At 35.8% G+C, this 15,497-nt stretch overlaps 1 protein-coding gene across 1 annotated transcript; it reads left to right on the top strand.

Moving 5' to 3' along the window:
* The first annotated feature begins 10,843 nt into the window (after nt 1-10,843).
* Nucleotides 10,844-14,509, top strand: ATXN7L3B (ataxin 7 like 3B). The gene has a single exon (XM_019628017.1). It carries the CDS (start codon nt 11,186-11,188, stop codon nt 11,477-11,479), a length of 294 nt encoding a protein of 97 aa, XP_019483562.1. The 5' UTR covers nt 10,844-11,185; the 3' UTR covers nt 11,480-14,509.
* The last annotated feature ends 988 nt before the right edge of the window (nt 14,510-15,497 follow it).

Here is a 15,497-nt window from a genome sequence, read left to right as displayed (position 1 = left end):
AATCAATCTTTATTTAGAGAGCTGTTTTTATTCACATCACATCTTAAAGTCTGAGAAATAAAAGGCATAAAAATGCCAATGACAGATAAAACAGAGAAAATTGCTCTGAACAAACTCTTCTAGAATAGTGTGGTGCATATAAATTATGAAAACACTGAAACTTGATCAAAAAAGAAAGGTCTTTAACTTTCATTTAAATGCATGAACAGATGTGGCAGACCTAATGTCAATGGATAAATAGCCTCAAAATGTGGTATATGACAACTAGATCTCTGAATGTTTGTAAACTCATGCCAGGCATGGCTCGATTCCTCCGACAATAAATGAGTCTAAAACCTAGGGTCCATGTAGGACAGTTGTTTGTCAAGGTTCATAGGAATTTGGCCACCAAAGACCTTAACTAGCTCTGTGAAAGGGATGATTATCACTTAAAAATTAATTTGCTCCCTCCTAGTCACTTGTGCATATGAAGACAAGTTGAGCCTCAATTCAAAAATGAATGCCATGTAATTATGCCTCCAATTTTATTATTTATTTAAATATTTATTTATATATAATTTAATCTATGTTCTATCAAAACAGCTAAAGTACTTTAAAATCTGTTCATAAATTCCTCACATAATTATATTAGTCTAACTCAATTTTGTGTGTGTGTGTGTACACATTGTCTTTTCTGCAATATTTTAAGATTTAGTCAATCTGATCAGATGTTAACAGTATATGAGAAACTTGAACTCTGAAAACACGTATCACTTGTTCATGTGTTCCCACAAGTACACTGGGATTACCGTATTTGCCGGGTACAATGTGCTCTCATGTATAATGCACACTCATGTTTTTGTCCCAAACTTTCAGGAAAACAATCTTTTGTTTTAATTTTTTTCTTCAAATTTTTATTTGTTTATATTTAAGTATTTGTTTTTTGTATTCTAAAGGATTTTTAGCATTTGTTTTTTAAGCATATTATGGTACAAGAAATTTTGTGTAAGGAATAGTTACAAAACATAAGAACAGATACAAGGTACAAGGAATTTTATATACTGTTAACAAATTTATGATATTTACACATCATAGAAGGTGAAGAACTCTTCGTTGTTGCAAGTTCATCATAAGTTCCACAAAACCAATGATCATATTCCAGGGTACTATTTTGCACATGGATATCATTATTGACTTCTAGAGTTAGTTACACTTTTAACTCATAAGCATAAATAAAAGAATTAAAAACATTTATATAGATATGAAATTAGTACTACCCACGTATAATGTGCATCCTTATTTTTCCCTCACAAATTTGGGCAAAAAAGTGTGCATTATACTGGCAAAATATGGTATTGGGACAATAATCTGTTAGTTACCCTTCCTGCCCATGGTTTTATAACATTCTGTTTCATTCTCCACATTGATACCAGATAATCTTTCTAAAAACCTTTTCAGTGACCACAAGTCTTTTTTTCCAGCTCTCCTCCATCTCATCCCCAGCTTCTAAACACTTTTTCCTCCACACTAGCTATAGAAAATAACTTACAGATAATGAATACAATGTTATTTCATATCGCTGTGCTCTTAATCATGCTCTTCTCTCCATCTATATCTACTGATAAGCAGCACTCCTCTCCCAAGTCTTAAATAATCAAGTTCCCACAAAAAAAATTTCCCTTTTCTGCTCATAGAACTGACCACTACAATTTGGATATGTCTACTGAATTCTATGTACATTTTTATCATAACTTTCATAATCGTTAATTGTATGAGTTTATGTTATTCCTCTTCCTCCACTAAGTAGCTCCTTGAAAGAGGAATTGAAACTCCCTTATCACTGTACTTCACGTTTCAAATATAAAAGGAAAACCTTCAATATAAGAATACGTGATTGAAAACCAGAATCATTTGAGTTGAAAGATTATTATTTCTCCTACATCATTCTAAGAAACAAAAAGTTTATGTTTACAGAAAACTTACTTAATGCCCAATATTCTTGTAAGCAGTTCACATTTTATTTTACTTTTACAATAACCTTATAAGAAAAGCACTATTTTAATGTCCATTTTAAAGAGACGATAACTAAGTCTGAGCTATTATGAGAATCGCCTAGGGTCATACAAGTAGTAAGTGGCCCAGGCTCTCACTTTAGAGTCCCTGGATTTAACTGACATCTATGCTTATATAACAAAGTGAATATGGGAAAAGTTATAAATGAATGACATCAGGGAGTAGATGTAAAGAATTTGCTCTTTGAGACATTAATGAAAGGTGGCTATTGGCGTCAAATCAGAAACCAGCAAGATTTCTCCTTTTTCCCATTTCTTGTCTTCTTCTATGTTGTTGTACTTTATTATTTCAAGTCTAAGAAGAGAAGTTTAAAAAATATTTATTTTTCTCTTAGCTCAAATTGATATTGAGGAGTTTATTGGTTTGTTTTTGTTTTTGTATTCTATGCTGTGCCATGTTTATGTGTCTAGGATTTATGGGAGCATGTACTCTGGTGCAAAGAAAAAAATAATCTCCCTTCTTGTTTTCTTAAAATGTCCAAGGAAAAATTATCAAGAACCAGAGGTAAGCACACTGAAATATATCTTCAGAAACATCTGCTTGAATAAAAAATAAAGGTAAAAGGCAGGCACACAAAGGAGAAACTGCAAAACAAAATAACTCTAGGAACCAGATGTCTGATTTAGAGAAGAATGATAAGAGCATGCATGCTTGATGGGAAGAGAATTTCTTTGCACAGAATTGTTTCAAGGGCACATACCATTTGTATTTTTTTAAGCTTTTTATAAAATCCAATTAACATATGGATGCTTGAGATTTTCCAAGGGACACAGACAGGCTACCTCCCAGAGAAAGCCAAATAACATAAAATATGGAAATATACTAATTTTTCAACTATGAATTAAAACCACTAAATCTACCTTCTTAAGTTTATTCCTTCCACTTGTTTTGTCTTTCTTTCTTATCATTAAGATTTAACTCTCAATCTATCAAAAAACATTGTCACCATCATTTGCCAACTGGGTATAGTGGACACTTTTAAAAATAATTCTATCATTTAATAAATAATTCACAGAAGTAAGGATAAAGAGATAGTGGAAAACAACTACATTCAAAAATTAAAATAAATTTAAACATTACAAACCTTTTTGTAACAAGTAAATTTTGGCACACGAACATAATAAAATACAAAAAATATGTCACACCTCCTTTTAGCAAAATAGTCCAGGTTCTTACTGTGAATATTGTCCAATGTAATCTTTCCTATTAAATGACTAACAAGATGTAATTACTGTATTTCCCTTTGTCCTTGGAAACATATCATTCACTTATAGATTTAGAAAATCCATCTAGATATTGTCATCTGAAAACTCATTATCTGAGCATCTGCCTACATAATCCATTTCACATTCATGATCCATTTGACCGTCATCATTAGAGGGCTGTTATCTGTCTCTTTGAATTTATCTTTTGATGCAAATAATGATTATAAATCATCTTCTTCTGTCAATTTTTTTCCTCTGGGATATTAATGGCAGAAAATGAAAAATTCTGAATAGTGTTCAATATTATAAAAGCTAAAAGCAGAGTATACAGAGTGTGTTTCCAGGCTTCTTTATATCTTCTTGAAAGATGATGCAATATTTTGGGTAACAGAATAAGAGAAGTAGTGATAATAATGTTTTCACTATTATTTTATCCTTCTAACAGAACCACTTTTTCTTAAAGGGCCATATAGTAAATATTTTAGGCTTACAAGCCCTATGGTCTCAATTGCAACTACTCCACTCTGCCATTGAAGCAAAGCAGCCATAGACAACACATAAATAAATATGATTCTGTTCTAATACAACTTTATTTACAAAAATAGGCAGTGACATCAGTTTGGTTTATAGTCCATCTACCTCTGTGAATCTAGATGATTCCATCATTCTGTTTTCTTATTACTTTTATATTTCAAAATATAATGTGGAATAATTGATATTTATTGATTAAATACTTCATATAATGATGAAATAGAAAAAACAGTTTCAAGATATACAAAAAAAAAAAAGATCACCAAGATCCAATAATGTAACTGAGATTTAGAGATATGACCAAATGGAACTATAAGATAGAATGAGCTATATCTTACTTAAAAATAACTAGATTTTCACTTTGTTTTGGGGAGGAGTCCTAAGAAAAAACATAAATTATGAAATATAATTTAGTTGAAAATATTCAAAAATGAAATTCAATTTGAAAACTTGGTGCAGTAGATCCTGTGGTATATTAAGGACGTCCTGTGTACATGGCACGTGCTAACTGCCAATGGAGTACACTTCTCTGTGTTTGTGCTTTTTCATAAAATACAAGGCTTTGGCACCTGAAGCAAGTGAGAACCACATAAGTCAGAAAGGGAGAGGAAAATATTTGAGGGTTATGTTACCCATAGTTGACTAAAATAAAATTTTAATAGCATTGGGGGCTGGCTAAGAAAATGAGCAACAAAAATTGATGTTGATTTTAATAAAGAGTGAGGATTGGTAAAGTTTGGGTAAGATAACTAAAAATAATTGTTTAGGTAATATAAAAAATGTGAGGCCAGAAGTCAACTAATGATCTCTGAGATGGGAGACAAATCAAGTTGTAGAATTTCTTTGAGAATTGAAAATCAAAGAGCACTTTCACATAAATGAAGGAAGTGCAGTCCAAAAAGAGAAAACAGTTATTTTAATTAATAAAAACCCTATAATTAATGAGAAACTCTGAGTTGCCCTCCTATTAGTACCTAAATTTGCTCTGAATTTTACATTTGCCAAGATTTTTGCAAGAAGATTAATGTCTCACTTGGTGGCAATTGCCAGATGCCTGTCTGTGGAACACAGAAGTAAAAGCATCCCACCCACTAGTTTAACAGCTTGACTTAAGAAAATACAAGACAGCTCTTGAGGGGAAAAGGCAAACAAAAACAAACCTATTGGACATTAGTCAAATTAGAAAAAAAAAAAGTATGTTCAATTAATTACATGAAAACTTTTTTATAACTTGAAACCAAAGAACTATGAAAAGAGAGAGAAAAAAAAAGATAGAAACTTAATCTTGCACTGAACAATTTTAAACCAATTTGGTGGAAAAGTGCTAAAAATGATATTATTTTTAGGCAGTAAAAACCTTTGTGTCAAGATTTGATTATTAAAGCTCTCAAAATACATTTCCAAGTTAAGTTTATGATCTTTGTGTGGAATGCATGGTTTGTTAATCAGAAAAATGCTTCTTTTGAAGCTTTAGCATAAAAAATTAAAGAGCACATTGTGGAGAGCGTCATTTTATGAGTTTTAGCACTTTGTGGATAAGCAGAGAGCTTAAACTATATTTTATGTCTTCAGCCACTGGTACATGCTACACTGGCAGTAGGTTTTGATGTTGATGTTGATATAAATGTTGATTCTAAATTGTTTTTACAAAATGCATTCTAGGAAATAGTCATTACTGACGATTTTGCAATGCAAAAGTAAACATTGAAAACACAGCTGTGTAACAGGAAGAAAATTAGGAGTGAGAACCCCTGATATCTCAGCCCTAGCTCTGCATTTAACATCTTTGGTCCTAGTTTCTTTATTAGAAATGAAAATATTATTTTAGCTTCCTCCTTTTCTATTAGTCTGCTTAAGTAAAAAAAACAAACAAAATGCCATGAACTTTTTTCAGAGAGTCCTGTGTTGTTCAGATGTCCCTTTCCATTGGTTTACTCTGATACATACTAGCAACCAAAAGGAATGTTTTACTAATCAGGATAGGCCCAGGCAACAGTTTACATGTCATGATAGAAACTTCTCATCAACCTTGAGGATTATATTTCTGAAAAGTCTTCTGCTTGGCAAAAATAATACTACCATCATTAAATATATTTAAAAACTGATGTAACAGAAGTCCTAGAAGGCATCTATGTCTAAAAGAAACCTGACTCATCAGCACTGTAAACTTATTCTGGTAAATGAGCTTTTTCAGAATCATCTTCATTGTTAAGCAACATTGCTACAGCGTCATGATCTGCTAAGATCAATTTTTTACCACAATTAAGGTTTTAATTAGGGAAATTGCATGTCTTCAAAAATATTTTTATTCAGCCCATATTAAATTGAATGTCTTTAAACTTGTGTATGTCACTGTTTTATCTTTTAAATTATTGGCTATAACTGTTCCAGATTACAGGAGGCTGAATAGATATAACACATAAATGTAATATGTGATCCTGATGGGATCCAGGGCGGGAAAATGCTACAAAGGACGTTAATAGGACACATGCCAGTATTTGAATATGAATTGTACATTAGACAATAGTAGTCAATTCCTAAACAAGTCAAAATCCTAAATTCAATCATTGTATCGTTGTGTATAAGAGAATACCTTGTTCTTCAGGTACACATAAGCTGAAGTATTTAGAGGTGATAGGGCATGATGTCTGCAGTTTACTGTCAAATAGATTAAGAAAATCAATAGTTCAGCTCATTTGTGATGAGGAAACCTTGAGGGGAGAGATAAAGCAAAATGGTAAAATATAAATGAGTAAATTAGGGTGAAAGGTAGGTATACAGAAGTTATTGTAATATTCTTGCAATTCTTCTCTTTGAAATTCCTTTAAAATAATTGTTTTTAAAAGTCTCTGTTAATTGTTGCCACATCCATAATGCCTAATCGTAAACTGTTTTCAGTGTTCAAATTTACATTTTTCTGGACCCATCCTTATATATACCACATATAAGGTAAACACATATCCTTTTCTGCACAACCATGTAGACTCTCATGTTGGGAGGGGCCAACAATAATTATTCTATTTTTATTCAAGAACTATAACCTTCAAAAGCAGTGTCATAAGCAATTTTTAAAAATATTTTTACAAACATGCCTGTACATACAAATATGTGGAATTAGTTCCAGAGAGCCCTTTCATAAATCAAAGTGGTTCTGAACAACTGATATGTGAAAATATCATTTTTTAAAAGGCTGCATTATGCTAAGAACTAAAATTGTTATTTTAGATTAGTATACTACAGTACTTACTAACTATAGTTAGCACGGGATTCCAGTGTCTCTTTAGTAGATCATAAGCCAGAGTTGTCATAAGTACCAAAATTCACTAAGTCACCTTGATTTCACAGTTTAGTAGGGCAGATTAAAATCATAAATTTATTTTAGACATTGCAATTTTAGCATGACACCTTTATCTAATATCAAACTGTGGCATCTCAGAATCTCATGCCAGGCATGATAATCAGTTTTTAAATGCAAATTCTGAAAAATGGATTTCAGCAGAGGATGAATTTGAAACCTCAAGCTGGCCGTGCCAGGGAGGACATGTAAGTGTTTACTGATGAGTTATGACACACATATATTTCTTTTGGCAAATTATTGACAAAAAGGCATAATACTACATAGCTTATTTCTAACATAAAGCATGCATGGTCCAATAAAAGTACTGTTTATAAGAGAATATGTCAATGTTTCTGCCCTTTCTGATTTACTATTCACTTTCTTAAAATACCTGGGTAAGTAAAGAAAAACAAGAAAAGTTTTAATGAATATTTTGTAAGTGACAGTGGATTTCACAGGAGTCAAAATCACTGGATAAATTAAAATTTTCAACTAGAAATGACCTTCTACAAGTAACATCTTCAGGTGTTTGGCAATATAATTATAACACACGGCTGGTATTCAGTAGATGAATAATGCTCTTAACCCTACATTGTGGAGGTGCTTCAACATTCCCTAGGAAGTAGAGCAGGTTTGTGGTAAGAAAACCTTCACATGCCCAGTTTAGGATCCAACATTTGAATTTCGTGGGCCAATATGTAAGAATTTACTAGGCTCTTAACTTGAAACCTATGTCCTCAGATTCCTCAACTCATAGAAATTTAGTTTTAAAAGACACACTCAAAAATCATGAGTCCAGATGTTTGGTTTTTCACAAACATGAATTCACCTCCTTGTTCAAGGTCACCAGGTATGTCTATCCCTGACACACTCTGCTACCTCTTCTATTTTATGTGAACACACACACAAAAATATGTGACTCTTAAAAATATCTGTTTTATGGAGTTTCATCTTTAATAAAAGCCTTTAAATAGCAATTTAAAATATTAAATCTTCATCTTTGGAAGAGCATATTCTCCGTGTGCATATATTATTAAATAGGAAAAGGATAATCAAAGACAATTAAAATTCACAACAATTCCTTTTATTTACTTTAATTTGTGCACTAAATATTTTAAGCTTGTATGATGTTCATGTTTTTTGAAGATCCATTATTTATGAAAAAATTAATCCCTGTTACTCGCTTTGTATTGAGAAAATGATAGAGATAATGTAGAGTTTCTACTTTTTAAAATTTTATTTTTTTTACCAAAGGCTTAAATACCTTCAACCCTATTAATGGCAAAAGAACTAAAGAGTTATTTCTAATTTCTTTTTGTGGCATGTCATTGATTTAACATAAAGAGTTTCAGTACATTTCAATGGGAAGTAAAGCATTCTAGTTAAATGATACAAGTAGAAAACAGACGACAGGTGACAATGGGCATCAGTAAAAATTCTTGATGTCGTGATAGTGTTCCCTTTCTAAGAGCAAATATAATAAAATACTGACAATACATTTAAACCTAGTCATAGTACAAATGATTTGAATTTCAATTAATCTGATGGTCTGCTTGTATATATTTTGAAGTAAATTTTATTGAAGGCCCATTGAAAAAATTGAGGATCTGAGTTCAAACTCTCACAGTACAAGAAAAATTAAAGAGGCAGAAAAAACAATCCCCTATTCTGTCAACATCAAGTACCCAAGGTTCTAATGATAATATGGCCAGAATAAACATATGGGAGCCAATCACTATGAAAGACAGTTGTCCATTCTCAAGCATTTGCTACTCAAAGTGTAGTCCATGAACCAGCTGCATCAAAGTATGTTAGAAATGCAGAAACCCAGGCCCTCCTCCAAACCTACTGAATCATAGTCTACATTTCAAAAGGATCTCGGATCTCTGAGTGATTCACATGCATATTAAGGATTGAGAAGCATTGCTTTAGGTTGAATTTGGAAAAGACATAGAAGAGTGAGTGGAAGTGATTGTATTTACATCTGTATTTCTTAACCTAACTAGACATGTCACCATAACAGGTACTCAATATTATATACTATTTGTCAGACACTTTGTGAAGACTTTTATAATCAGTGTCATGTTTAAATCTCACAACAAACCTATGTGATGGGAGTTGTTATTAACATTTTACAATGAGGAAACTGATTTATAGTAGACAGCGCAATATCACACAGATAGTAAATGGTAGGAGGCAGTCTGAAATATCACACAGATAGTAAACGGTAGGAAGCAGTCTGATTCAAGAACCTGTGCGCTTAATCATTATATTTTATGGCTTAGCATATGGCTATATGCAGATTCCAACTTACATCAAAATTTGATGCCAATTTTTGAATGAAGAACAAATGAATGATATGAAGGCTGCAATAGAAAAAAATTCTGCTGTAGATAAAAAAAAAATTCTTATCATGCATGAGTCTTAAATAGCTTCGACTTTCAAAATCCTGCTTGTCAACTTGTGGGTATTAAGATGGTAAAATATGCAAAAAATTTGGATAGATGCAAGTACTGGCTAATTATTCACAAACAAGTTTAACTTGTACTTAAAACTTAAACCTCTCCTCATAAAAATATAGAAATATTAACAATGAATTATAATAAAATTATTTAAGAGTGTTCTGATTATCATATACATTAGAAAAATTTTTTTATCTGTCTGGAAGGATCCGTGTCTATCCTTTACTCTGGAAAGGAAATTATAGAATCAAACAAATACAAATATGTACTTTTAAAAAATGTTTTTGATTACAGCTATTTTTTGATAAATTATAAAGATACAAGAGGCTGCTCTATTTCACAGTGGTGGTAGTGGGAACGAAAAAACCAGCAAAAAATAAATACTACAGTGCTTTTCTTATATTTAAGTTCAAAACTAATATGATTAAAATAGCTGATGTTTATTGAATGCTTCCATCTATGTAAGGCACTGTCACATGAGGATTTTTTAAAAATATCATTTAATCTTAACTGAGAACTAGGGACTAGGTTTATTCAGATGAGGAAGCAAGAACTGTTAAACGTTGGATCTTGGATATAAACCCATGTGGAATGATTCTAGTTCTTAGAATTCATGCTGCACTATTTTAGGAAAATCTTCCTTTATCGCTCAGTATATTTAACATATTTCAGGTTTCCTCCCTCTTCAAAAGATAATATACATATAGTTTTCTTTGAATTATTTTATAGATATGATATCTATAGTCACACTGACTTAATGGTCTTATAAATAAGATAAACGCCTTTAGTTCATGTGACCAATATGAATGATGTCTTTAGTGCCTAGTTTTTCATTGAAAAAAATAAACTATACTGTAATTTGCCTCCTTGCACCATCTAGTGGACTTAAATGACAACTACGTAGTACAATAAATGATTACAAGTTAATTACATGTCAAAATTTCAAACATATCTCGAGAACTGTTCCTAAAATTGTATTTCCTATTACATCACAAATGTACACGTAATTGTTATTTCTTCCTTTTTCATGAGGAAATCAATTAAGCACGGGTGCTGAATTCAATAGCGACTCTTTAAATCCATAAATAAAATAACATAAAACAGCATCCTCGCAATCTTTTTACAATTAGAGATCCTGAAAGTCAAATACATTTCTGTTCACCCCTCCGTCTTCATAAACTCCAAGGCTTCCCAAGCAGCTGCGCAATAAAAGCACCGCGATTCTGCGCAAGGCTAGTGCGCAGGCGCGCTGAGGAGCGGAAGCGGGGAGGTGGGGCTAAGCACGGAGCAGGGAACGGAAGAGGCCCTGGCTGCTGGGTGAGGCACGGAGACCGTTTGGCGTAGAGTCTGGGGCCTCCCGGAGCTCAAAGTCCCAGACCCCGAGAAACGCCAAAAGAAACTGAAGGACTTGTTCCGGAGCAGTCGCCGCTGGCTGCTGCTTTCCTGCCCGCGGCCGCGGACGCCTCCACCCCCGCCGCCTGAGGAAACGGTCCTGAGAGGCCTCTAGGCCTAGGCGCGGCCCGCGGAGCCAGACGTGTTGCTGCCCGTGCTGCTGTGAGTAATACGCGCGCCCTCTCCACAGCCGTTTACAGATTAAAATGGAGGAAATTTCGTTGGCTAACCTGGATACTAACAAGCTAGAGGCCATCGCTCAGGAGATATACGTAGACCTAATAGAGGATTCTTGCTTGGGCTTCTGCTTTGAGGTGCACCGGGCAGTCAAGTGTGGCTACTTCTACCTGGAGTTCGCGGACACTGGCAGTGTGAAGGATTTTGGCATTCAGCCAGTGGAAGATAAAGGAGCGCGCCGCCTCCCGCTCTGCTCCCTTCCTGGAGAATCTGGGAATGGGCCTGAACAGCAGCTGCAACGCTCACCTCCGGAATTCCAGTAGCTGCAACATGAGAGAGGCCGAGGGTGACCAGGACAGTAACATAGACCGGTCCTGTGGTCTGGAGAAGTTCGATAGCTAAGTAAAAAAAAAAAAAAAAGAAAAGAAAAAAAAATCTGACAAAAGTTCCAAACCCCATTGAAGATCTTAGCCTTTAAATACCCAAAGTGGAGATTTAAGAATTTGGATCCTTTTATAAGTAGATTACCTGGGATCAGCTTTGACACCCTGGGCAGGAGCAGCTGTGTATCCTGCGCGCCATGCAATGCAGCTTGGTCTCTAAACACACCAGAAAGGGCACAAGATCCCTGTCCTGGCTGTCCCCGGTGCACAGGTGAGCAGCTGTGTGCCCGAGTACATAAGATCCTTTGGCTCCTCCGCCTTTCTGTCCTCCTGATGTCACGGGCTTCCTGGATAACTGTCACTTTGGACATAACTGATGGTCAGGTCTTTATCTTTGAGACTCAAGGGACTGCTCCTCTCATCTCTGAGCCTCTGATTTGGGTTTCTCCAAGACAAATGAAAGTCAGGCGTGAGATCTGGATATTAACTATTCCAGTTTGGGAAAACCAAGAAAAAGAATTCCCAGCCGAATCGGGTAGGGGAAGCTCTGTGGTCTTGGTTCCAACAAGAAGAAAAGGTCAGAGCCACCAGTTTCCCAAAGGTCCAGCATTTACAATGACTTCAACGGACTTGGAGACAAGGGCTAGCCTTTTGCTGAACAGAGCCCTCTTCCTGGCGCCCTACCCAGTGTCATAGGCTTAGCAAATGGACAATTTGGTTATCCAGGCAGGTTGAGGATTTAGCTGTAGTCCTTTGGAGAGGTAGCAGGGGCCCCTGCAACTATGCACGACCTCTCAAATTGCAAGATTCCTATTTGGATATATTCTGTGGACAACAGTTTGGTGGGGCAGTGATTTTTCCTATTCTGAGTTACTAGTTACATAGTCCGTGGGTCTGACTTGGTCATTATGCCAGGGGCAAGACTGAACTGTAGAGGGGCACCATGGCTGTGCAGGAGGCTGTGGTTTGAAAGCTGAGGCCAGAGGCCCTTCTTCCAGCTTCCCTCAATAATGTGAAGGGGTTAGTGCTAGGAGCCAAGGAGCAGAACTGGGGTGTCTCACATCTGACTGCAACATCCTGTTGAATGCCCTTGTTCCTTGGGTTGTGCAGTCACAGAGCTCTGCTGCGGTGAACCTCTAAACTGTCACCACCATCTCTGCCCCTCACAAGGGGCAGCCCTTTCCTCTTGGTCCTCCTTGGACCTTCTTGACTACAGGAGCTGTCCTTTTGTTGTTGAAAGCCAGGGAAGGGCCCCCAGGAATCCCCAGGCTACAGGAAATACGATAGGGGAGGATGGGAAGTGTGAGCCACATAGCAAAACTACCCTCCACTTGACTCCCTGATGAGGGTTTAGGAAATACAGAGGGGTGGAGCCCCCAGGTGAGTGGGAACGGTGCTGCTTTATTTGAAATGTTTTCTTACCTCATTATGTGCCCCAGTAATCTGTCTGGCTTGGCCTCATGTGTCTGGCTAGGCCCCACATTCCTGTTTCCTGCTCCACTGCCTGTTGGTGCATCTCATGACTCCAGGTGCTGCCTGCCACCTTACTTTCACATTGACCAGTTTCAGTTCATCTCTTGATGCTCCTGCTTCTGAAGCCTGTCCAGTTTCCTTTCCCTTGGTTTCTTTTGAGGTTGTTTTTTTCCCCTTGTTTTTGTGGAAGACTCAGAGAAGAGTCTTTCTTATGGCTCCCTCTGTTGGGATTAGGATGGAAAGAAAATATAGTTGTTTGTGAAAGGCATTGTGATTGCCCAAGCCCTTCTCCTATAGGACTGCCTTGCTGATATGCCTTCCTGCTGTGTCTTACTTCATGAGGAGTTATATCTTCCCACCTCCGCTTAGATATTGCTTCTTAGGTAAGCAGAAGCGCAGTCAAGTCTAAGAGACACACACACAGATGGAGTGGGTCCTGATCCATTTTCTCTATCCGTGACTGTGCATGTATCGTTCCTTATCCCAGAAGGAACTGTTTGGACTCTGGACTGATTTGGGTTACATACTTTAGAAGATGCAGGAAACCATAGTAATAGGGCCTCAAGACTGTCTATTATTGCATTTTCCCCCTAGAGTTGCCCTGGTCAGTTTTGGGACCTAGTTATAGAGTGGTCCTGAAGAATTGTGATAACTTTAAAATGTCGAACTTTGGCAAGAACTAAGACAATTTTGGGTTATCTGCCCTTGACTTTTTATAGGCATCTCATTCAAAGGGGATGCAGAGGGAAAAGAGGGTCTAAGTGAGACACTGGCCTACTTCCAAATAATGTCTGGGAAACAGGCTGAAGGTAAGGCCGTGGTCCACTCTTCGTCAGAGAGGGAGCTCCGATTGTGACATTACCATCTCCTTTCTGGCCTTTGCTCCTAGTGGAGGAGGAAGAAGTGGGAAGTAGTTTTGTGTAATGGTTGGTTCATATTACCTCCCTCTTGGTTTTTGTTTTTTGCTCCCCACTGTTAGAGCAGTAGCCCCCTACCCTGGATGGGTATGAGGTGGGCTGGGGACAAACTAACTCCTTTCATTTTGGGGGGAGAGAATGCTCCCTACCATATAGTTGGCAGTGGTTAGGAATTCTCCAGTTCCCTACCTATCCTCCCTCTGACAGCAGAATTCCTATCCTCCCCTCCTCTATTAAATGTATTTATCACCCTGTAATTATATTATGTATCTGAGTGTGTGTGCGTGTGTATGGGGGGAAAGGGATTCTTTACAAATTTTCTGTGGTTTGTGGCTTTTTCTTTCATGTATTAGTTCTTACCACCGCATGCCCAGTAACGCATGCTGGGATCTTTGGGAAAGTATAGTGAAACCCATCCCTGTACTTTGTTTTGGAGATTCTTATTTTTGCATAAGTAGTCTATCCTATACAGATTGCTAACTGTGTATTCCCCTTGCCTCTGTGGCTGCTGGTGTAAATAAATTGCATCTCCCCATTGGTAAACAGTAATAATAAACACAATTTTAAAAAATGAACTGTATTTGGACTCTGTATGTTAATCTTTAAAATTGTACATGGTTTTCAGGTATTGACATAGTGAAATAAATATTGAATTGCTGTTGACCTTAGTCACTTTTTCCTGAATGGAAGTTTTATCAAAATGGAGTAATTCTGTCCAACTTTGTTTCTCCATCTAGTCCTGCAAATTTAGCTTTCTGCAACATCTAGTGAAAGAAACAAACTATATACAATCTGCTGTTTTCCATATGAGGTAAGAAGTGGTAAAATAAATGTAATCCAAGCCTTCACTAAAAGTCCAATGTGAAAGATGGTTCAATTTGAATGGAACTCAAAGTATCTTAATATGGACATTTCACCACCATTTCAAACTAATGTCCTTGCCTTAAAAAGTCAAATGATTCATAGCAAAGAATGAGTTGGCCTTTTTAAGGGTAATTTTTTTCCCAATACTTTTTATTTTACCCCGATTCTTTGTCTTTCATTTTATTTTTAGAATAATTCTGCGATTTTTCATTTTTTCCAATTCCAAATTGAGAGATGGAGTACTTACCCCAAATGTGCATATTACTCCTTAGTACTGATAATTTGTTTACTGAAGGTTGGAAATAATGTTTAGATGAATAAAAATTAAGAAATTGGGCCAGAAGAGGATTTGTCTCAGGAAACCTTACAGACATGTAACATGGTATTGAGTCACCTAACATTCAAATACTTTTGTATCTTGTTTTGTATGTTTACATTTGAATTAATATACTTAGTGCTAACCTAGTTAGTTTTTTGAAATGAGATATTTTTGCAGGACCTCAGTACTTTACTAAATCATTTGACGGTAGGATTTTTAAGATTATTTCTTTTCATATTTTCTAACTGATGATCTTTATGTTTAAAAAGAAAAAACATTGCATACCATTTAACTTCCTACATTTAACTCCCCAGATACTACATTTTAACTTCACCGTGTAGCAGGAGATCAGGAACCTAATAAATGGTTACTTGATGTTAACAAA

Source organism: Hipposideros armiger, unplaced genomic scaffold (genome assembly GCF_001890085.2).
Source record: "Hipposideros armiger isolate ML-2016 unplaced genomic scaffold, ASM189008v1 scaffold_744, whole genome shotgun sequence".
In the NCBI taxonomy this organism is placed as follows: Eukaryota; Metazoa; Chordata; class Mammalia; order Chiroptera; family Hipposideridae; genus Hipposideros; species Hipposideros armiger.
This window is presented reverse-complemented; position numbering and strand designations above follow the sequence as displayed.

Coding starts and splice junctions, on each gene's coding strand:
- ATXN7L3B (XM_019628017.1), top strand. CDS start 11,186: ATGGAGGAAATTTCGTTGGCTAACCTGGATACTAACAAGCTAGAGGCC.